The sequence below is a fragment of the Hippocampus guttulatus genome, chromosome 7, assembly GCF_054856545.1.
Source record: "Hippocampus guttulatus isolate MCC_2025c chromosome 7, RoL_Hgut_1.0, whole genome shotgun sequence".
Classification (NCBI taxonomy): Eukaryota; Metazoa; Chordata; class Actinopteri; order Syngnathiformes; family Syngnathidae; genus Hippocampus; species Hippocampus guttulatus.
Genome location: NC_141267.1, coordinates 7,982,727 through 8,007,100, shown reverse-complemented (window position 1 = coordinate 8,007,100; position 24,374 = coordinate 7,982,727). Strand labels below are relative to the sequence as shown.

Here is a 24,374-nt window from a genome sequence, read left to right as displayed (position 1 = left end):
TGAAGGTTAGCATCACCTTTATTGAATTATAATTCAAAAACAAACATGTGATGACAGCTTTGACAAAGTCCAATTTGGCACGGGCATGCTTCAGGTGTTTTCCCCATTGACACGTGTGGCCTTGCTGTTTGTCTTGGCGAACACGCCATTAGACTTTTAGCGAGTGGATGTGACTTGGTGGAATCATGAGGATGACAACCATCCCGGGCCTCCGCCCGCCATCTCACAGCATAACGCTACTTCAGAGGAGCTACTTGTTGCCTTCTTCCATGTCAGAAGGCAACAAAACAGACTTCTCCCTCAGCAGCCGATTCCTCACTGCATCGACTCCTCTGTCCTGTGAGGGGAAGCTGAAAGCCGAAACCTGATGGGTCTGTTTTTCTCCTTTTCTTGGCCACTCGTGGAGTCTTCCTGCACAAAAACATGAGGTGCAACGTCGTGTAACGCAGACCATGATGGGCTCTCTTTCCACCTTTTAAAAACCTGTTGAGCAAGCTGTCAGCTGCTTGTTGAAAAGACCAAAACACATTCTACTCAAATGACTCAATTGGTTTGTCAGCCTTTGTTTTCCACACACAAGATTTCTTTGTGTTACAGTGTCCCTCCATTTCCAAATCAAACAACCATGAGCCAGCATTTGAACCCCAAGCTACTGCTGATGTGCTTGGTCTTGAAATAGAAATTGAATATGAAATCCTTCATCAGATACAGCAAAACAGGCCCTAATGATCGTAAAAACAAAACACGTACTGTACCCCCCAAAAAATGATCAAAGAAAAAAAAAAGAACATGTTCGACGTGCCCCAAATGTGTGTATTGATTAGTTTTGCATACAAGAAAGTCAATAAAGTGAATGAGTGTTGAATGATCACGTGCATGCCTTGTTTTGATACTGAATGTAAGTGTAGATTGCCAAACAGGAGGTCTGCTGGACTGACTGACAGCTTTTTGTGAAAAACAAATTTGACCCGGAACGCTTCCCAAGGGAGACACATGGGAATTCCCCAGGGCCCTCTCCCTCTTCTCTTTTCATTCTGAATCGAAAATCAAAAGTACAGCTGGGAACGTCACCCAGCAAGTCCCACGTCCAGGTCGCATTTACAGTACACACATCATTGGGGAAGGCCAAGAGCTTTTTGATGTTTTTCCGATTCATCCATATTTGGTGGGTACCATTTCTTTCAAGAAAAAAATGCACAGAAAGAAAACACTTTCAGAATATCGTGAGCTTGATTCCATGGGGACAGACCATTCTGTCCTGACAAACAAAACAACAAAGACGTCTCTCAGTCGTTCCTGACTTTTGGAAACTGACTTACAACTACATTATTGAGAGCAATGCTCTTTTGTGTGGATGCCGAGGCCAGAGAAAATGCTCTCTCTCTCTCTCTCTCGCTCTCACACACACACACACACACACACACACACACACACACACACACACACACACACACACACACACACACACACACACACACACACACACACACACACACACACTCTCCTTGCACGTTTGGCTTCTACTTTAATTAGCCCAACATTATTCATCAAATACAGACTAAACGTTCAACCTTTTAAGGACATTTACATCGCTATTAGTGTCTGCTAATTGTAGATGTCATTGTTTTTTTCCATACGGTTTTTCAAAATCAAAAATGTGAAAAACACTTTATTTGTATGCATTAATCTTCGCCATTACAGTTGAGTCAGTATTATTGTCTTCTAATTACATTATATTTAATTCTCGGTCTCATTATTTGCGTGTGCGTGACAAGACACATGACCGCTCCTCTGTCATTTACGCATCAAATGCACAGAAAAACATGCGATAAAGAAAGTCCTGAAAAACAGCCCTGAGGCATGACGCAAGAAGTCACGCAACAATGTAACTCGAGAGAAGCGATGGGGTGGAGAGAATTGTTATGAAACCTATAGCTGCTGAAGTAAAAACAACCTCGGAGGAGCCGCCATAGGATGACTGTTAACAATTAAAATAGCAAAAGAGAAGATATACGCTGTGAGCAAACAACAAAGTGAGCAGTGTTTGTCGAGTACTGTACTTGCGTCTGCCAAGCCACGTGTGGCACTGAAGCGCAACAAGGAATCTTTGGGACTTTAAACCAGCCCAGGAATCCATCTAATTTCATCTGGGCTGTGATCTCAATTGTGATAAATGGGCAAGACAATCGAAGACTCGTGGTAGGATGGATGCGTGGAGGAAAGAAAACAAACAAAGTTTTCAAGATGCAGAGAGGACATGCTGTACTCGCGTTGACAGATGGATTAACTAAGAGAACATCCTGCCAACAAAAACTTTCAGCACCCCGGTCGCCTGCACTCTAGGCGTCGTAAAGAATCAATGCATTTAGAAGTGGAAAAAGTATCACAGTAGACATGTAAGAAAATCAAACTACAGTGATCCCTCGCTCTAACGCGGTTCACTTTCCACGGCTTCACTGTTTCACGGATTTTTTTTGCGCCGTTTTTAATGCTTTTAACCCTTTAAGTCAGAACGCGTCGGCGGGGCCGTGTGTCAACAGTACAGTATTTCCAAAAACTATTATAGTTTGTTGAAAACGTTTGGTTTTTTTGTAATTGGGCCTGAAAACAGGGTTTGGTGTTTGATTTCATTGTATATCGATTAATTATTGTGTAATAACTAAAAAAATCAAGTTCACTACTTCACGGATTTCACTTATCACTGGTTCTTTTTGGAACGTAACCCCCACGATAAATGAGGGATTACTGTACATATGAACTAGGTACGAAGGATTGAACCAATTCGGCGACTCGCAGATGAGTCAACTTTACGACTCCACATCTTTCGTACGTATGAAGTTGACCAATTGCTAACGGCATGTTTTTGCCATCCTCCAAATTTACAGATGACTTTCCACTTACTGTTCCAGTCTGTGGAGCAGTGATGAATTGAATATGTTGCACCTCATCCAATCGTGTCCAGGGATGTTCATTCACTCAACAGCAGCTCCCAACTTCTTTGAGTGCACTGTCACATACGCGTACGTGACCGGCCACAAGATAGCGACCACTTGCACAATCTACTGACATCCAATACATGCTCGATCAAACGTTGTGCATTCCCTTACGAAAAAGTACAAAGTATACTCGGGTATGAGTATATAAAGTGTACTTTTTAATACTAAATTGGAACTGATTCAGTTTGGAAATTATACTATGGGTATGTGTTTATATACTTTTCAGTATATATACTATATATAGTTGAATACACTACTTTTTACAAAGATGATAATGCTGTTGATGCAGCGGTCAGGTATTGTTGCGTGTTAAATGTTATGATTGGTCGTTGTACCATTGACACAATATTTTACTTTGGTGATTTGTTTCTTTCACCTAATTGTTTCGATTCTCTGAACAATAATGGCCATTTTTTGCACCAACGTTGATGATGACGACGATGATGATGATGATGATGATGATGATTCAAACGGCTTTTTTCCCCTCATTTTATTTCATGATTTCACAGTGTGCACAGCTGATGTCACAGTCTCTCTGAGCCCTTTGCTCTAAATGTTGTTTTGCAATTGCTAAAACAACTGCTGATATTGAAATAATATAAACTGGCCAACTACAACCTCATGCCAACTTGCACAAGTGAATGAGAACCGATTCACTCTGAGTCATAAACATTGTGTGAATTGTAATTAGACTCTCGGGCAGCGGGTATCAAATGAGCATAACTTTGCAAAGGCAGATTTATTTTGATACGGCTCTTATGATCGCATTGTATCAGATAACAATAGATTGTGCCAATTTGCGGCTGCTCAGCGTAGATCCTTTGTTAAAACCAATTGATTTGCGATGCCAAGTGGTGTCTTTGTTCACGTGAGCAAAGAGATCACAGAACAAGAACTCGAGCGAACACTTATTTGAAGGCGAGGTAAGTCGCTTGAACCCCATGCAAAACGTGCATCCAACATTGGAACGCAAGCAGATCAAAATCAATGGAGTGCTGAAAGGCAACACTTGCATGCACTGGATGCACATTTTGTTCATATTGAGACAGAAATGGACAGTATGCATGCAACAGCTGACACATTTACACTGTGTACAGTTCAATAGACAAAAGTGTGGCAGGCGAGTGTCAACTGCTTTTTAAATACCAAGCTAGTCTTCGTTGACCTCCCCCCTGCACACACTCATGCACACACACACACACAGAGGCACAGACTTCCTCTGTCCTGCCGCAGCTGTGCCGAGAGCGTCGAATTCAAGTGTGACAACATATATAGAGGATGTGGATGCTTGTTTGTTTGTGCCTCCCCAGGCCTGGCAATGTTTTTCATTCTTGGCGCAAATGAGTTTAATTTCATAGAACCGCGAGCGGTTCCAAAAAACAAACAAAAAAACAAACAGATCACAGATCAAAGACCCGCCGCCTGACACGAGGAGGCAGATGAAATCCGCAAGGAGCAGACAAACTGTCTCTGAGATTTATCAAACAAAAGGGAAATGAAACCCCAAAGTGTTGGCGTGTGCGTGCATGTCTGCTGCTGAGACAGCTGTTGAAGGCCACCGTCGTTCTCATTGGCTGAGCTGTTGTCAAGCAAATTTCAACAAAACAACAACTGTGCGCTCAGCCAATGAGGACCGACCCAGAAGTTCCCCGACCTTTGCCACAGCACCTTCTGTGGGGCTGCGCTGGTGACGTCACTCGGGCTTTAAACAGCAGCGGAAACGTGACAGAACACATACGCCAAGATGAAAACATTGTCTCACGTTTTGTCAACCGGTGACCTACTTGCAGACTTTTATACAACGGGAACAATCATATGTTGAGACGCAATTCGACGCCCAGACATTCAACTCCTCCAACCTGTTCTTCTTCTTTGATGTACATTATGTTATGATACAGTATATTTCCATTGCCATCTTTTTGTTTCTCTTTTATCTTTTAGTCTGCAGGCGAACGACCAAACTGACCAAACTGGTACCAGGTAGCCCCCAAAGACGTCATGACTAGCCTGCGAGCCTGTTTTAAAAATAGCTCACCAGAGATGGGAAATTGGGCCTTTCAAGGAATGCTCTATTCATTTCAAAAATGTCAACACCGGCAGTGATTCACAGAAATAAAGTGGTGTATACAAACAATATTGATATTAGTTTCTGAATCATTGTGAGAAATTGTTGACATGATCATTAATATAATTGATTTAATTAATTATATGAATCACATTATTCAAGCTAATTTGAGCAAATTTGTGTCTCAAACTGGAATCCCTTCACATGAATTAGACCCCAAAAAGTAGGATTCGGTTTCACACAGGCTGTTGACCCGCTTTGTTACAAAACCATTTGAAGTATGCGGTACTTCATTTTCACCACCACCACCGAGTACAACAACAATAACGAAGATATTGTGAACACCGAATGGAGTGTTATCACCATTGCAAAGGGCCCAGCTCTTTTCTCGGATTTCTTCAGACAGTGCAGATACGTCATGCAGATGGACAAGATCATATTTATCATTTAGCGAAACTGTATATATGTTTGCACAGAGTTAAATGGAACCGCTCGGGCACGCTCCAAAAGTATAAAACACAAGTTGAATGAAAAGCGAACCATAACAAAAGACACGTGATCAAATCGAGAATATGATTTTCTGTCACAACAGTGCTTTACTCAAACGGTGTTAACAGGCAGCTTTGTTTCTGTCCATGCAGGAGGGAAATTACAAGACCTACTGGGTGAGAGGTCACACCCAAGTGGGTGATTGACTCACACAGCAAACTCATCAGCTTGACAATCACTTGGCACTTTCTGTGCTGAATGCTTTTGTGTTTCTCTCTAAATTGGGAATCGACCGTTATAGAAAGAATGTTCAATGCATTTAACTAACTCAGAGGACTCGAAGTCTCGGCTCCTCCTCGTATGAGTCTATTAGATTGGTTCTTTTATGTTTTTTTGCAAGGGTACGTTCTTGGAGGTTTTTTGTTTTTGTTTTGTTTTGTTTTGTTTTTTTGTTAAAGTTCTGAAACTATTTTTAGTAGTCACACAACATTCATGCAGTGTAGCTGTGGTAAGAGTTTTGTGCAAGTTGTGATAACATCAGCTGCTGTTTTTTGCTGCCAGCAGGGAAATGTTCTACTTGTGTGCAGCATAAAATGGCACAAAAGTGCTTCCTGTGTTCCATGTGTATCATTGTGTTATCTGAGTATGTGTTCCTGGAGGATGCATCGCCATCCCTCATGTTTGCCTGGGAAAATCTCTGAACATTTCCCTAATAACACAGCAAGGTCAGCCATAAAACCTCGCAAAACCCGTACACTAAAGAAGGGCGTAAATTGTGCAGTTTTAATGTTTAGTGTTGAGTTCAGTTTTTATTTTATAACCTGCAATGCAGATGGAAAGAATTATGCGGTCTTACTAGTGCACAGACCAACTGACATCTACTACCACTCACTTTTCATGTTTACGTAAGTGCTTTACCATTTCAGTCCTCTAGGTGGTGTGAATGTACACTTCACAGTGTTGTTAAGCATGAAACAAATCAAGAAGAAAACCTGAAGCTCTGTGGACTTGGAATGTGACCCATATAATTGTCAATTGTGTCTTTAACTGCGCTGAAAGCTCAAAGAGACACAGATTTATGAAGTAGCCATGACAGAACTCTTCAACAAGGGCATCGGCCAACTCAAAGTCAATTTTTGTTCCCACAGTCCATGCCCAGCCTAAGACAGAAGCCTAATTGGCCTTTTCCACTCCCATAGGTGGAGCAGAGCCTCCTTTTAGCCTGCTTATATTTAGTTTATGACTGTTGACCCATTAAGTCATGAAATAGATAAACAGTACATCCATCTCTCCAGCCATCCATCTTCTACTGAGTATTCTGTTTAGGGTCAAGGGTGACCAAAAGCTTATCCCAGTTGACTGTAGCCAAAATGCAGACTACACCCCAAATTGGTGCCCACACAGTCATAGGACGAACTGTGTTCTAAGTCCATGCATTTCGTATGTTATATTACAAATGACATGAATGCTATCCCTTTGTTATGTTGAGGTAAGCCAACATTATTAGCTGCTTGATTTGCAAAGGGTGAGGCAAAACATGAGCAAGTGTGTTCTTATTGCTCTCGTACACTCAAGATGACCAACACAGCACACGACATGCATGATGATACAGTATCTCCATGCAGCAGTATATTACACATGTTATTTGTCATTGGAGCCATCACGGATGTACCCGTGTGTTGAAAGCGGTGGCGGGTGGTGAGTTTTGAACGTGGGCCTTCAATGTCACAATTTGTACCCCTCCGCACCCCCTCAAAAAAAACCCACAAGATACCAATGGCTACGTTCACATTGCAGAGCGTGTTACTGAACCGTTTCTAAAAACGACTTTGCAAATTGCACAAATCTGCACAGTCTCCCTTTTAAGCACTCTTACCCACATGCATCAATTTAAAGGTGGCCAATGTGTGGCATTAAAAACGTATTTGAGGATATTACCAAAAGAAAAAAAGAAACTGTTACTTTTATATACCAATCAACTGAAGAAGTCAGCGTGTGTGGAATCAACAGTCTCGTTTGCCGTTTATGTGCTACGGTAGCTTGACTTCTAATTATCGAGGTTTGTGAGCAGTGAACAAAGCTTTGAGAAATTAAGAGCATTTCTGTCAGGCTAATCGAATAATTCGTTTCTCGTAGCGCCGCGTAAGCATGCAGTACAATGTGTTCCACTAGGAACAAGTTTCAGAGTGGCCATGTTTTATTACTATGGGCTTCTATTGTGAGAGTGACAAAAGTCAAGTGAAAGTACTGTATGTGCGACCAACAGAGGCTTGAAAGCATGACAATGAGAAACATACAGTATGGTGGACCTGAAACAACTTAAACCAGAAAAGGTCGTGAAAAAAACTTTTTGTGTCCAAACCTTTGTTTAAAAGGACACACCAAGACATCTGAAGTCAAGAGAAAGTTGCTGAACTGAAACACTGCAGACCAAATAAAGACACAATAGGGAGCTCTTGTAAGCACGTGAGCGTGTGCACATATGGGAGGAAGAAGAGGAAGAAGGAGGCGTAGGGAGCCATGTAGCCGCCAGCACTGGCCCACTCCGGTTTGTGCTGCTTCTCTCTGGCTTGGTCCCTAAGTGAGGGTGTGAGGTTAGCAGAAGGGGGCAAGGATCTAGGACCCAACTGTCCTATAAAGTTTTCACAAGTCTGACTCGTGCATCATTGCTATAATCACCGTCAGCATCAAGGGAGCGCATGCATCACCCTCCGCTGAACCCAGACACTCAAGTGTCACATTGACATCTTTGCAACATTGATAGTGGTCACCCTTGTTGTTTGTTCCCCACCGGTTTACTCCTTTGCCGCCAGTTTGACTAATCTCGGTTGCGGTCGCAAATGGCATCAACTTGCATTGGCTTGCCTTCCGCCAGAAATCCCTCCCAGCCTCTCCTGGGTAACTAGGAGGCTCACAATTCAGCTGGGCAACATACCGTAATCCTTCAACATTTTATGGTTGTACTCCAGGGCTGGTACCTATTTAAAATAGCCAGACTAACCTCTAGTGGAGATTGCTTGGTCGGCACCTGACTCTTACGGACGTAAAACTCTGCCCACCACCCTCTGAACGTCTCGCCACTTGGAAGACTCATGCTACTCTCCTTTATGTTCTCATTATTTCAATCACTAGCCAAAGGCCGTGACCATATTTGAGCATATGCGCATTACCAAATTGGAAACTCATTCCACCCATTTTCAATGCCTCTTAGTTTGATCTTCATCTAGAGCTTATACCCGCTGACTTTGGGCAAAAGTCTAACATAGAGAGACAGACAACCACGCACACTTGCATTCACATCATCACCATGTGGGAACTGAATCTTCGGTGCCACCTAAAACCTCTCCAGCTGCTACATGAATTTCTCCCAGACCCGCAGTTTTCCTAACAGTCATCATTTATGCCGTCGCCCCTTCAGCTCTCAGGAAGGAAGGATTCTTTCATCACCATTCAAGATCAGCAATCTTCTGATCAAAGATTGACCAATGATGATGACATATTGATTGAATCTAGCCCATAATGCTCTTTCGGTCACTTCTTCTGGGACACAGAAGACATTCATGCAATGTTGAACACTGAAGACCCCTTAGACAGGCCCTACGCCAACCCACCCACACCGGCCAAGGGACCACAAGGATGTCAAACTACTCCAACAGTCCAACATGCAACTATGTGGCGATGAGCCCAAAGACATCTAATTTAGTATCCCTGTGACGGCTGGACGCTTGCGGCTTGTGGACATCGGGCTAATGGAAAATGTGACACGGACATTCAATCTGTGGAAAAACACGACAATTCTTTATAGGAGCTTCTCTAGCAGCACCAACAATGTGCATTTACAGTCCCTCATCCATGCATCCATTTAGGATCATCTACACTTATCCTATGAGAGCTGTGTAGCCCAGCTGACTGCGGGCAAGAGTTGAGGTGCACACATTTGCTCCATTTTTCTGCCGCAGAAGGAACTCAAGTTGCAAATGCAACTGGAGAAACGCAACCTGCAACTGACATTCTGCCTTGAAGATATTCTTGAGGGCAGTGAAACACCACCGCGGCACATTAGCGTGCCGGGAAAGAACATCAGGTGTGCCACAGAATTTCATTCGTCCTAAAATTATTATTTATTTAGAACGAATAAAGCAAACCATTTACACAACAGAATTTCTCTTCGATAGAAGGGTCCACATTTCACACAGATCTTGTACATTTATGAGTAAATTGAAATCAAATTATTTCGGATTATTTACTGCACAGTTTTTGTCACATTTTTTTGGTGGTGTGCCATGAGATTTTTTTTTTTCATGTAAAATGTGTACCTGGACTCAATAAAGGATGGGAACCACTGCTTTCGGGAATATGATCTCCACAAAGGGAAAGCTTGCACCTTCTGTCACCCTCATTTAAATCCTCAGTGTTTAAATTTGAATAAACTTTATTTAATTCATCAATCTGCCATCGAGGAGTTCTTTTAGACCCTTCAGTTCCCCCACACTCTTGCACCAGGGTCTTTTAACCTCATAAATGGACAGAAATTCCCACAGACACATTCCAAAGTCCTATTAAAGTTTATGTTGTTGGAGCTGCAAACAGGAGACCGCAGCAATTTAAGATTCTAGTCTAGTGTGGGTTAATGGATTGTCCTGTTTGTGGTATTTCTGGCGTGGAAAGCCCAACAAGCAAGATGTTGCATCTCATTGGGCATATCCCACCTTAATAAAGAATTTTCAACAAAATTCCTTTCGTTTCCACATCCTGCAGGAGTAAAAGCAGGGTGATCCAATTTTTGGGGTGCGTTATGAATCATTAAGCTTTTGTTTGGAGATCTCATCAAGACTGACATTGATTGTGAGAAAAAAAAAGTTTCACGCACAGGAACACACGTAAAAAAAATTTAATGAAATTAAAAATTCAATAAGTCATGTCAGAGCTCATGGACATGTAATAAATACAATTTCCAGTCCAAGACAAATATAACATAGATCCATGTCTCGAAGGCTCCCTTCAAGGTTTGACAGGAGAAAATATTTTCAAAACATTTCCTGCTGGATGTGGAGCAAGCATACAACACGTACAGTCCATTCATCGTGAAGGAAATGGCCACATTATAATTGCCAGGAAATATTATTAAAACACAGTTGAGGAGCTTTGCAATGAAAAAAATGAAAGTGGCACGACCTCACCCATGTCCAGATGCAACCGATTTTTCAGCTGCAAGGTAGAAGGAGAGACTTTGCCAAAAAGTTCACGACTTGGGTTAGGCGGCAAGGCGGATTTGGATTTGAAGAAGGGGCACTTGAGTTTTATGACTATTCATCAAATGAGTCATGTGAGCTCATTCATATCCATGCACATTTCAGCACGCACATTTGAAAGTGCCAATGATGTCGAAGCCAAACAGATGTTTTCTGGAGGCAGGATTGCTCGTGAAAAACATACACCTGAGGGCGCTCCTCTAAAGCCCAATTCCAATAAAGCTGGGACATTGTGCAGAATGAAAATACAAACAGAATACAATGATATGCAAATCCTTTTCAACCTGTATTTAATCGAATACACCACAAAGGACAAAAGGCTCAGTGATTCACAAGCAAGAATGGCACCCAGCTCTCACTACTTAGCGTGTAGTGAGAACATTTCTCAATGTGTAATTGCGGGGCATTTGGGGATTTTATCATCTACGGTCCAAAATGTCACTCAAAAGATATAGAATCTAGAGAAATCTCTGCACGTAAACTGCAAGGCCAAAATCCAACCTTCAATAGCGCAGCTGACATTATTTTCTAAAACAAGCATCCTTGATACTGCCACGTGGGTTCAAAAACACTTCAGAAAACCTTTCTTAATCAACACAGTTTGTTGCAACATTTACAAAGGCAGGTTAAAACACGACAATCCAAAGCAATACCCAGAAATGCCAGTACCTGCCAGTACAGAAGCTGCCAACCATTTTAGCAAGAGAGTGCCAAGCCACTTTCTGCATGCGTTACAACAGTGTGGCTTGGTAGTAAAAGAGTGTGTGACGACTAGAAAGTCCTGCCAGCAGTCCAGACCTGACTCCTACTGACAATTTATGAAGCACAAAATATGATAACGGTGACTCCAGACTGCTGGGCAACTGAAGTTGGACATCAAGCAAGAATGGGAAAGAATTCAAGAATTCTACCTACAAAGCGTCAAGAATGTCTTCACTTCAAAAAATGCTTTTTGTTTGTGGTTAAAAGGAAAGTTGATGTAACACAGTGGAAAACATGGCCTAGCTATTTTGGAGTTAGAGGCATCAAATTCAAGATGAGTGAATATGTGCAAAATAAAAAAAATAATAAATAAATAATTTTGTTCAATTTGAACATTACATGTATTGTCTTTTTAGTGTATTCAACTGAATGTAGCTGGAAAAGATTTGTAAATGATTGTATTATTTTGAAAAATGTATATTCTACATCTACACAGGGTGGCCCACTGGTCCAGTGGTTGGCGCGTCAACCTCACAGTGCAGAGGTACCGGGTTCGATTCCAGCTCCGGCCTCCCTGTGTGGAGTTTGCATGTTCTCCCCGTGCCTGCGTGGGTTTTCTGCGGGTACTCCGGTTTCCTCCCACATTCTAAAAACATGCACGGCACGCTGATTGAACACTCTAAATTGTCCCCAGGTGTGAGTGTGAGCGCGGGTGCTTGTTCGTCTTTGTGTGTCCTGTGATTGGCTGGCAACCGGTTCAGGGTGTCCCTCACATACTGTCCGAAGACAAATGGAATAGGCTCCAGCACGTCCCGCGACCCTTGTGAGGATAAAGCGGTTCGGAAAATGGATGGATGGATGGATCTACACAATGTCCCAACTTCTTTGGAATTGGTGTTGTCATACCTGTCAACCTCGGCTAATTGCTGCCCTTTCTAAATGATTACGATTCCCCTTACAAAGCAACAAAAAACCCGTACAACAGCTTACCGCGCATGCGCATATAATGCTTTAGCAAGCTCTGAAAAAAAATATACGATTGAGGATTACTTTTGCTGGTTTGTCGTGACAATAGTAGCGATCGACGACAGCACTGTCATTGGCTACCAGCAGGTGAGACGATCTGGATTTGAGTAAAATGGTCTTTGTGAGATCAGCTCACAATTGTCCCCCCCCCCCCCCCACCCCTGTATAAAAGTTGTAATACGCCGTACATGATTTGAAATGATTAAAAAAACGTATAAAATACGGGGGACATGTACAAGTTGACAGGTATGTGTTGTACCACGCAAAACTCCATAGATGACATTTCAACACATATGGTTCAGCAACACACATATACAGACAATATAACACCACTCATAGGCATTATTTGTCCTCTGCGAAAAATGTCTAATGTTACGGACTGCTCTTATTGAGCAGCTGTAACCATCTCCTTTGTGTATTTACATGTCCATGTAATCCACTGCCTCTTGGTGGCCAAGGAACAGACGCTTGAAGAAGGAGCTCCTCAATTAATGCATGAAATCATGATCTGCAAACTGTTTAATTCTTTGTATTTAAATGGTAATATTGTATTTTTATTTAATGTAAAATACGGTGGAGTGCTGTTTTTCAGGTGAAAAACGTTTTTCGTTTGTAATTTGTGTTTTAATTAAGGGGGGGGGCTGGAACAATTAAATTGCAAATTCATTCATTTCAGCAGGTAAAGAACATTTTAGATACAAGTGATCTGAGCTACGAGCATGGTCAAGGAACCAATGAAATTCATATATCAAGGGACCAATGTAGCTGGTTCTCTGCAGTGGCTGTTTCTAGGGAGCCAGCCGTTTGGAATGTTTTGTTGTGAGGTAACAGTGCAGCTAATTTCTCATTCCCATAGCTTTGCAGTTATTTGGTGAAGGTTTGAGATTTCCAAGAGGAACTACTGTACACCCATCATGTCAAAGCTCAAAGTTAAGCAAAGCTGCAGTGTTCAGACAGATTTGTATTAACTAACGAAATGATTCCCTGTTGGCCAGCACATACTTCAATATTTGACAAAGTTGTCAAACCACTTGGGCAGCTTAGTGGAGTTGGCCAATCAGTTCGGAGGTTCTGGGTTCGAATCTGGGCTGTGGCCTTCCTGGGTGCAGTGTACATGTTCTCCACAGCCACTGCTCTGAAACTTTCTCGTGAGCACAGACAGTATAAATAGATAACAGTATAAATGTTCAGACAGATTTGTATTAACTAACGAAATGATTCCCTGTCGGCCAGCACATACTTCAATATTTGACAAAGTTGTCGTTTTGGGGGCGAGGAGGATTTGGGTTTGGAAATAGTTCAATTGGCGGCTTGGTGAAGAAATGCTGCCTCCATGAGTGACATTTTTTGCCTTTTTGGGGGTTTGCTTTGCTCTTCAGATGGACTATTTGATAACATGTAGCTGTTTGCCTAGTCGGGGTCCTCTAGCTCCACTCACAGTCGTCATGGTAATGAGAGCCCATTAGCCCATTTGTGTGGTGGCAGGGGCGAGCAGCGGCTTACCTGCATGAGATTGGACCCATTTCCAAACAATCAATTCAATCAGTGTGAATCGTATATGTGCTGTAAGTCTTTTAGTCAGAAGAGTGTCGGAAACCTTTATTCAACTTGGAAACTATTTTAAATGATGGGGAAAAAAAGCCAAATATGTGCCTTCTAATTTCCAAGAGTGAACGCTAGTGTTTAGGAACTTTGATGAATAACAGAAAACGGCAGACATAATTGATTTTTGTTGACTATGTTTGTGGATTTTCAGCCAAAAGAAGCATGGCCCCAACCCGTTGGCAGCAGAATAGACTCCCACCCACGTTTGCCGGAATGATGAAGATAGCTGGAGCTCTAAAAATATATTAATAGTGTGTGCATCTGATCTTGGCTGGAAGTAGAAGAAGGGTTAGTATGAAAATACGTTTAGAATCTGGCAGCTGGCTGAGTCCACTAATAGCACCGGTTCTCATGATGTCTGGGATCCGCAGCCAGCATGACCTACTGCTAGCGCTGTTTATGACGTGTCAGAGCCCACCACCATCGGGACAAAAACCCTTTTTGTTCTCTTCACGTGAGTCCACCCAACAGTCCAACCATTATCCACGGTGTACCGGGAGTGTATAATCAGTTCTTGGCCACGGGGAGTTGCTGACGATATCCCATCTGGCTGGGGGCTGGCAATGAGTCCACAGACAGAAAACATTCATGCCCTCATTAAGACTATCAATTAATGGGAACCACTTGTGCTGCGTGTTGTCAGATGTGGTGCTTGGACAGACTTTGCTGCATGCTAAATATCGCCGGACAGGTTGTCTGAGTACATCTACATCCATGTTTAAGACAGAGGTTTATTACAATGTGAAAATCAATCAATTGTCAATTAGTCATAATTTAGCCACCTTTAACACTTGACAAGAGAGTATCTTCAAGTTTTATGGCTGCAATAAAATCTGGTCAAAGAATAGTTCCTCTGGATACTTTTGAATATTGTACTACTTTCTGGTACTTTATTAGCCTAGTGTTGTGGTCGTGGCCATTCGTTGCACTGATCAATCAAGAAATGTGCTGAGTGCAGTCACGGACTGCCCGTAGTATGTCCAAAATTGTAATAAAACTTTGATTTAGATCCAGATCTTTGATTGAACTGAAAGATATGGCTTTTCTCTGTTCATTTCTGTGCTTCATTTAAAAATGATCAAAATGGAGTTCGCTCATAGTTCTCAGTGGTTCGCTTTTATCTGTGTGCGGTTCACTGGTGACCAGTCCTGCGTGCACCTCACCTCTCCCCCAAAGTCAGCTGGAATAGGCTACGGCTCACCCGTGATTGTAATCAAGTATTTTGAACAGACAATGCATGAATAAGTGGAGCGACAGATGAATCATCGTCGTATATCATGTTTAGAGCAAGACATGTCAAGAGACAGTACAAATCTGTAAATGGATTTAGCAAAACTGACATGATAAAATTACTCTGCTCGCTTCTATGTACTGACCATGAAGGGTGCGGCGCTGGTAACATTAAATCTTACCACGACACCCAACATTTGTACTATTTTGAGGAACAGGACACCTTTTTTTGTATTTACACTTGTTACACTGATCTCAAGCTGTAAATGTTTTTCCTTTTTTCAATTTCAATGTGGCACTCTAAGGGCGGCCCGGTGGTCCAGTGGTTAGCGCGTCAACCTCACAGTGCAGAGGTTCAATTCCAGCTCGGGCCTCCCTGTGTGGAGTTTGCATGTTCTCCCCGGGCCTGCGTGGGGTTCCTCCCACATTCCAAAAACTTGTGTGGAAGGTTAATAGAACACTTCAAATTGTCCCTAGGCGTGAGTGTGAGCGCGGATGGTTGTTCGTCTCTGTGTGCCCTGCGATTGGCTGGCAACCGGTTCAGGTTGTCCCCCGCCTACTGCCTGAAGATGGCTGGGATAGGCTCCAGCACCCCCCGCAACCCTTGTGAGGATAAAGCGGAACAGAAAATGGATGGATGGATGGATGGATGTGGCACTCTATTTCTGAGAAAAAGGTGCAACATTTATAATAGCAGTTTATGGGAGGAGTTGTTTATGGATAGCATAATTCATGAGATCCACTGTTGTGTGTATTGGAATACACACAACCACTTGGGCAGCTTAGTGGAGTTGGCCAATCAGTTCGGAGGTTCTGGGTTCGAATCTGGGCTGCGGCCTTCCTGGGTGCAGTGTACATGTTCTCCACAGCCACTGCTCTGAAACTTTCTCGTGAGCACGGACAGTATAAATAGATAAGGGCAACCTAAATAGGCTCATTGCAAGTAGCACAGAGTCCATGCAGAAGTATGTGGGGCAGGCGTGCAAGAGCATCAATATATTTAATAACAGAGTCCACCTTGAGATTCCTAACGTAGGCCTACTCTTTACTATGGAAGTTGGATCTGGAGGAGTGGGGGGCTGCAGGGTTGCCGGGTGGAGGGAGCAGGCCTTTAATTAAATGTGCTGTGTATCCTCTTCCACTTGTCGAGAATGTGTATCCAAATTGTTCCTGGTGACCATCAGCGCATGACGGAGCACTTGAGGAAGAGGCGGCTGAGTCAGGCAAGAGAGAGAAAGAGAGGAGGGCAGAACAGGGGAAGTGAGGAGGGGCACGCACGCAGCCCACACTGGATAAGACCGGTTCTGCTAGCACTCAGCACCACCCCTATGCTCCTTCTTCTTCCTTGTCTCTAGTTTCCTGTCTTCATCTCGGCAGCCCAAGAGAAGAGAAGCCAAGTGACAATGACTGATTTTTTTTTCTTGTGCAGAGATTTGAATGTTCCCTTCAATTTGAACTTACAACGTAGGAAAGGAGATGATAGCTGTAATTGTTGGTATTCCAAACAAATCTGCAGGGTTTGCAGAGCCCGAAGAGGCTAAAGATGTAAACATTCCTGGCAGCCTATGACAAATGTTTCCACTCCCGATTTGTCCAGACATCATCACATCAAAACGAGAGCTTGCAGAATGACAAAGTGTCGACATTGCATGCGCTTGATCACATTTTGGCTTCTGCAGCTCGCTGGATCAGCTGTGTGACTCCTCCTCATTGCAACTGCTCCGCGCAAACACGTTTAATCCAAACACTTTTTTACGGTGCTTATTTGTGGGCTCTCGTGTCCCAGGTCGCGTGCACAAACACGCAGCTCTGGTGTCAGCTAGAAATCTAATCGCTCCACTTCTAATTAAGGCTTGTTTACAGACCATGACAGATAGTGAGCACCTTCTGTTGACCAGTAAACACACTGGAGCATCTTTTCATTTCATTAGCACTTATCACGTTCTACTGTGTTCTCTTGATATGAGAATCCATGAACATTTTTCTCTTATTTTTCTGCGGTGAATTGTTTCCGAGCCGTTGACTTTGGGGCTACTGCTCGAATGTGAGTCGCGCACGTGCGCAGCAGCCATAAATCAGGATTTCAAACTTCCGTGCTGAGTCAGCACGTTGCTATATGTGCGGCATTGGGGATGTACACATCTGTTTACGTTGACTTTGCTACGCACAGAGACTCGTCACGCTCACATAAACGGATTTTTCACTTTATGATGGGTTAGCGGTCCTGTTCTTGATGGTCTATTTTTCTCTTCGCCCTCTCGGCCATATCGTGTAAAATAGGCAGGGGGCCCTTTGTTGGAAGAAGGTGTGACTCTGAAGAATCCAACTTGGATGCACTGCAGAGGATCTATTTACTGTTGTAAAATGGATCATGCTGCCTGACAGGCAAAACCGTGAAACTCGCGTGCTGCAGCAGCAGCAGGAGGAGGAGCCCGCATTCACTCAGCAAAACATCTGACGTAATAGGAGCGCAGCAACAAAAGAGACACCAAATAACCTCATCAGAAGAAAAGTGTTCAGATTGCAATTCCACGCCAGGCAGTTCATTGCAAAGAACCCCAAAATCAGAAATTGGGTCACTTTAGCTTTCATATCTAACACTGTCCAACCAAAGAGTCCAAACTGCCCCACTTAGCCCTTGGCGGGGTGTCACGATGACCATCAGATGGCAGCATGCAGAGTCAGTCTATCTATGGCCGACACACGGCAGCTTTGTGAACCTGATCACTGGCACAGAACATAGTGTTCTGTCCGCCCCACAGCTGCCAGAACCCAATCGTGAGGGTCTCATTAGTCATTTGTTGCCTCATTCTTGCTTGTCTGATGTGAGATACATACAAGCACACGTGCTTCAAGCACATTAGCGAGCACGTCTGGGTCATTTATATTTGACACTTTTTAACTCGAACATACGCACCATTCAGTTTCCATCAATACTAGGATGATCCGGGTCAATTTTTGCCAAGAATATCCTCTTAATCATTGTCAATATCAAATGGGGAATTAAACATTTAGTACATTTATTTAACCTTTATTAATCTAGTTAAGGCAACTGAGAACACATTCTTATTTGAAATGCCCACCTGGCAACAGACTGCAGAGTAAAACTTAGCAAAAACATCAACAGTTAAAAGTGTGCAGTCTGAGGTTACACAATACGTGACATTACATTATAGCAGGTGAAGGCTCTTTTCATTTTATGATATTGGGACAAATGAGGTGAATTTTATTATTTGTTGCAGAAGGGTGCAGTTGTTTGGCGCAGAAAATCGGTGGTACCCTAGCGTGTACCCCACCTACTGCCAGAAGACAGCTGGGATGGGCTCTGGCACACCCGCGACCCTTGTGAAGGTTTTAACTTCAAAACTTAAAAAAAAAATGACTCAAATTATTGAGTCTTGGGTACAATTTTTTTCACTCAAAACATTACTTTGAATTCTGCTAGTCTGCTTTTCATGGCAGTCAAAAGAGAGAATGGCTAAGAATAGACAGTTGACCTGGCATCTGTTGAAATACAGAACGTATTGGAGGAATGTGACAGAGGAGGGGAAAAAAACAAGAATGCTGAAAGCAGGTCATCATGTTGTTGTTGTTGTGTGAGGATCTCATTGCAGTGATTTGGGAGTTGAATCCCCATATACCGTATGTTCCCAATAAAGCGTCTGCTGCATCAGAGCAGTAAGGGCGGGACCAAGGAGGGGAGGTGCCTGTACAGTAACTGTTTGCTAAAAAACTTGTTCATTCGTTGTTTTCCTTTCTCTGCAATTGGACGTCGTCTATTTACCTCGTGCCCCATGTGACCCACAATGTCAGAATGCGTTTCGTCTTCACGTGATTATATTTCAACAAGTTGTTTTGTCTTAAGCAAAACAAAGAGCACACTTGTAAAATACTGCCCGTGGGGCGGAAAAAAAAAGTAGATGAAGGAAATAAGTAAGATAACATTCAACATTTTTATACAGCTTAAGAAAAGGCTTGTATCTTCCTACTTACCTCATGGTCGTGACAGACTAAAGATTTTGAGATACTGCACTCGACAAAGTCAGAAAAACTCTTGAAATGTTTTGCTTTGCTAGGCTTGTTTCTCTCTTGTCCTTTCATCAATTTTGGAGGACATCCACTTGTGCGCAATGTCTCTTGTTTTCATATGTTGTCGCAATTGTGATTGTAATGATGGCGTCTTTCACGATGCCACGCCCAATGCAATTGCTTAACGTTCAAATTGATTTCAGACCCGATCAGCTGAGACCTTGAATTCTGAAGTGGGCCGATTTCTTTTGATTTTAATATAAAAATAATAACAACAAGCAGATAAGATGAACTTTATTTGAGGCCCAGAGCCAGTTTAACAGCCCAAGACTTGAACTAAATACTATTTACAAATAACAATAATATTACCTGCATGCCACTCAAGGTCAGTTAACATGACTGCGCTCGACCAGTTAACTCTGAACACGTCCTTATGTGTTCAACAACCTCATTTGGATTTTACTTGTAAAACAGTCAGGTTTGTGTTTTAACGATATACTGTACTGTAGATATTTACCTTTTTAACTTCCCTAAAGCTTTGGAGTTATTTTAATGTTCTACCAATAATGCCTGACCACAAAGGTACTTTATGTACTCACTACAAATTGTCTTTCATTTCGGAAGTCTGCAATTCCTCTCACGATATTAGAGCTCCCTCTAGTGGACAAACCATCAGTGTCTATTGCATGACGTGTGTCAACAGCACGAACCACCCTTGAAACTCGTCACGCTAAAAAAAAAAGAACGCCTATTTCCATGCATAAACCATGCCCCATGATTTAATAACAGGACTGTTTTTGTTAAAAGGGTATAAATTGCTCTCCACACAGTTACGTGTGTGGTCTTAAGAAAAAGAAATGTCTATATGAAAAATGTAAAACAGCGTGACTTTGGGGAACGTCTCAGATGTATGCTAACGCAAAAAAATAAATAAAAATACCCAAACTAAACAAACAAACAAAAAAAAAGCATTCATCAATCAATTTTCCGTATTCTTTATTAGTGTCGCGGGTGAGCTGGAGCCTATTTTAAGATGACTCGACATCGATGGGCAGTTTCAAGCTTTCAGTCAATCAATCGAACGCGCATGTTTTTGGAATGTGGAAGGAAGGCTGGAGGAAGTGCAAACACTCACACAAGCAGAGGAAGAACATGCAAACTGCATTTCAGAAGACCAATGACGAGGTGACCACCAAACTGTGGTGGTAACCACACCACCACCACCGTGCTGGGAGTTCGGTCACTAAAGCAATTTGAAGATACTTGACGTCAAACATTTGAAGTAACCGGAGTTAAATGACATTTTTAGACTGTTTATCTTTTTATTGTTGAGCTGCAAATACTCACCCAGTGGTGGAACATGCATTTGTTACCTGGAACTTCATTAGGGATTGATTTGACCCAACTCTCACACCCCCGCACCCCAAGGTTGAATTTTCATGTGAACCAACAAAAGTTGGCTGTGGATCCAGTCGTGTATTTTCGCGTGTCATATGGTATCAGCACAATGTGAAACCAAAAGTATTGTTCCAACACATACTATTGCACATATATTTCACCTTGTCCCGTTACATTACTGACATCCCCATGACAACAAACTCCAGAGATGCTTTCTGCAAATACACAAATGTCATCATCAGGTGGACAGACCTTTGATGACAATCGATTTGCTAAAGGCTCTTTAGTCTTCAAGGTGAACGAGTTGGTAATCCACAGCTGAGACACTGACATAAACATCCATCCATCCACCCATCCATCGATTTTCTGATCCGCTTTATCCTCACAAGGGTCGCGGGGGTGGGGGTGCTGGAGCCGATCCCAGCGGTCTTTGGGCAGTAGGCGGTTGCCAGCCAATCGCAGGGCACACAGAGACGAACAACCATCCGCGCTCACACTCACACCTAGTGACAATTTTGAATGTTCAATTAGTCTGCCATGCATGTTTTTGAAATGTGGGAGGAAACCGGAGTACCCGGAGTAAACCCACACAGAAAACCCACGCAGGCCTGGGGAGAACATGCAAACTCCACCCAGGAAGGCCGGAGTCGGGATCGAACCCACGCTCCTCTGCACTGTGAGGTCGACGCGCTAACCACTGGGCCGCCGGGCCGCCCTGACATAAACATGAAATGAAAATTCAGGAAAAGCTCAAAGGGCACAAATGGCTCAAAGCACTGACATTTATTAATACAGATCAGACATTGACTTAACAGCAAACATTAATAGTCTCTCAAAGTGAACAGTCGAGGGTGAATCATAAACTGGCAGCCGTCCTGACTGTAACCTCAGCTAAAATAATTGTTCTGTGCTTCATAAAACTCTGAAACCAACCGTCATTTTCTCATAATGTTAGTGTGTATAAATGTTGACATGACACCACCGCTTGTTGTTGGGATGGTCACAACTCTGCAACCGTTTCAAAAGCACAAGGAATGTGAATGGAAATGTCAGCGTCTCCCTTTGGTGCATTTGGTCCAGTTAGGCGAATTGATGGCCACCAGCGAAGTGATTGGCACTGAGGGTAAATCCAACAGGACCCTACAGGACCAGGGAGGCTGCTATGGCACGACCAACCGCTTCAGCCAGCGACTAAAGACAGCCAGTTGAAAGGATTCCGACATGCGGGCACATACACGCACATTCCAAAGGCAGACAGCAATGCCAGTATGGATAAAATGAACCCGTTGGCATAAAAAAATGGAGTACTCGGCCAGTGAACCGCTAAAACTAAAGCTTTTCTTTTAAATTACAATTGTTGATTGATGCGCTAAGGATCTTTTCCAATTCTCTTTCCCCATCCATTTTTATAGTACGTGCCCTCATTCGAGTCGCAGCCTATCCCGGCTGACTTTGTGTAGTCTGGGTTGGTCAGCCGATCACATGGCACATTCGAAGAAAAACAAAACAACTCTTCACACTCACATTCCCACCTATGGACAATCAGTTATTTCATGAACCTAACATGCTTGTTTTTGGAATGTGGGTGGAAGTCGGAATAGCCGAGAAAACCCACACAAGCCCACATGGGAAGGCAGAAAGTCCAGATTTGAACCCCGAACCAGAGAGGCAGACATGCTGACCACCACGCCCCTGTGCTATCTTTTGTCCAGTCACTCTTTTTACATAAAAATTACTCCAAAAAACAAAACAAAACACTTTCACTATAAAACTTTCCTGCACATAAAATCAGTTTTTTTTTTGTTTTTTTTTTGTAGTTGGCTTTATAAATGTGCGCACTGAGCAAAGCAGCTCCCATTTATGCACTGCGGGTGCTCCGTCTCCACAACAGTAGGAGGTATTTTTCTTATTCATAATCTGAAAAGCAAACGAGGTGTTGGTGCAGTTGTGCAAACGTATTTTTGAATTTTGGCAATTAAGATGGACCATTGGCGACCTGTTCAAAACTCAATAACCGGTGAAACTTCAGCCAACGTGAAGCAGAGATAGGCAGCAATCTGTGACCGTTAGAGCTTTAAAAACAGAATTTCAGGATCAAAGGGAGTGGAAGATATGTTGAATGGGGAAGGAAGAACATGCCGCCTTAGTTTGTATTTAGAGCAAAGGACCTGCTTCACATAGCGATGGCTTCTTTTGAGGACTTTGTTTTCATTCGAAACGCAAATGAAATGCTTGCAGGCATCAACTGGATGTGTGGATAGTGAATGAAATGTCGATTGGGATGAGACAGGCGGAGTTCAATAAAACCCCCGAGTGGGGGCAGGCAGAAGTGAAACAGACTGAAGAGAGTCTGCACACGTCGTTTTGGCGCGTCGGCGTTTGGACTCGACCAGAACGATCACATACTGTGCTCACAGAGATCACAACAACATTTCAGACTTTAGAAAAAAACCCAAAAATCTTTCTCAACCCCTTTAAGAAATGAACACGGTTATTTAAAAAAAATACATTTGTTAGGACATTAAGTTAGAATTCTAGAAAGAAGAAACACAAATGTTGTGTTGTTCCGGGTTGCAGCTCTTTGCAGTTATTTCCTTAACGGAGAAGCGTTGGCTGTCTTTCAGATCACAGTAGGCTGTTCTTGTGTCACCATCGACGACAATATTCTTACTTTTGAGCCTAGCATAGGGCTCCCGAAAACACAGTAGAATCAAACGAAACCACCCGAATTGTGTAAAAGCAGAATCACCTCACTAACAAGCCATCCAGCATTCGAGCGAGGTTCGAGGGCTATAACGGAGCGAACGGAACGGAAAGTCCATCACCTGCAAAGGAGGCCAAGACGGGATGGATTTGACTCAGTCTTCCGCTTTGTATCACCTTCCCCTCTTGTATCTTGGCACAGTCCAGACAGCCTGGAAAAGGAACACCGCATTTCTCCGCTGTGTGATCCTTTACTGAGGCGATGAGGGGAGCGACTCTAGGCGGGGCCTTCCTTCGGAGAACACGGGCTCTGGGACGAGGAGGTGGACGGAGATGAGGCCGAGCTCTTGAGGGAGCTCAAGGTTTTGCTGAACCAAGAATTCTTGGCTGCCTGGATCTCATTCATCAGGACTCCTCGCTGGTGTTCCAGCTCCTGCGTGACCACAAGAGCGCGTACTTTTCACTACGTTGACAGGCGGTCAATATTCGGGTGAACCCTGGAGAACCCACGGGGTCTCACGTGTCCCCTATAAATTCTGCTACTCATATGCTCCCCTTAAATCCCAAAGGGTCAAATTTGGCCCTAATCCTAAATGAGGATTAAAGCATTAAATATTTGAAAAAACATATTTTGGTGTTCAGTGAACATATAGCAGTCATTGAAAGTATAATTTAACATTTTCCCAAGAAGAAAAGGGTTCTTGGGTTCTCCAGGGTCAAAATGACGTTTTTGGAATAACCCGCACAGTTCTTCACTCATTGGAATAACCCAATTTAAGTGGCGAAGCTCAGACATCGTGATGCAGAGACACACACCAGTCCTGCTTTTGACTTTCTACCTTCAAGAAAACACATATTCATATCACTCAGCCCAGGAAT

General features: G+C 43.0%; 1 protein-coding gene and 1 long non-coding RNA gene across 3 annotated transcripts in view; both read right to left on the bottom strand.

Annotated features, from left to right (window-relative positions):
- On the bottom strand, positions 1 to 19,512 carry LOC147202129 (uncharacterized). The gene is made up of 2 exons (XR_015101341.1): positions 19,359 to 19,512; positions 1 to 411 (listed from the first exon to the last, which is right to left on the bottom strand). It is a non-coding gene; the product is annotated as an uncharacterized LOC147202129 (long non-coding RNA).
- Positions 19,513 to 21,560: 2,048 nt separating this feature from the next.
- rabgap1l (RAB GTPase activating protein 1-like) overlaps positions 21,561 to 24,374 on the bottom strand; it is a 120,497-nt gene continuing 117,683 nt past the window's right edge. For both annotated transcript variants that reach the window (XM_086115163.1, XM_086115164.1), the window contains one exon: positions 21,561 to 23,928. In XM_086115163.1, coding sequence (XP_085971289.1) covers positions 23,773 to 23,928 — 156 coding nt within the window. In that variant the 3' untranslated portion in view covers positions 21,561 to 23,772. The remainder of the gene's footprint in view (positions 23,929 to 24,374) is intronic.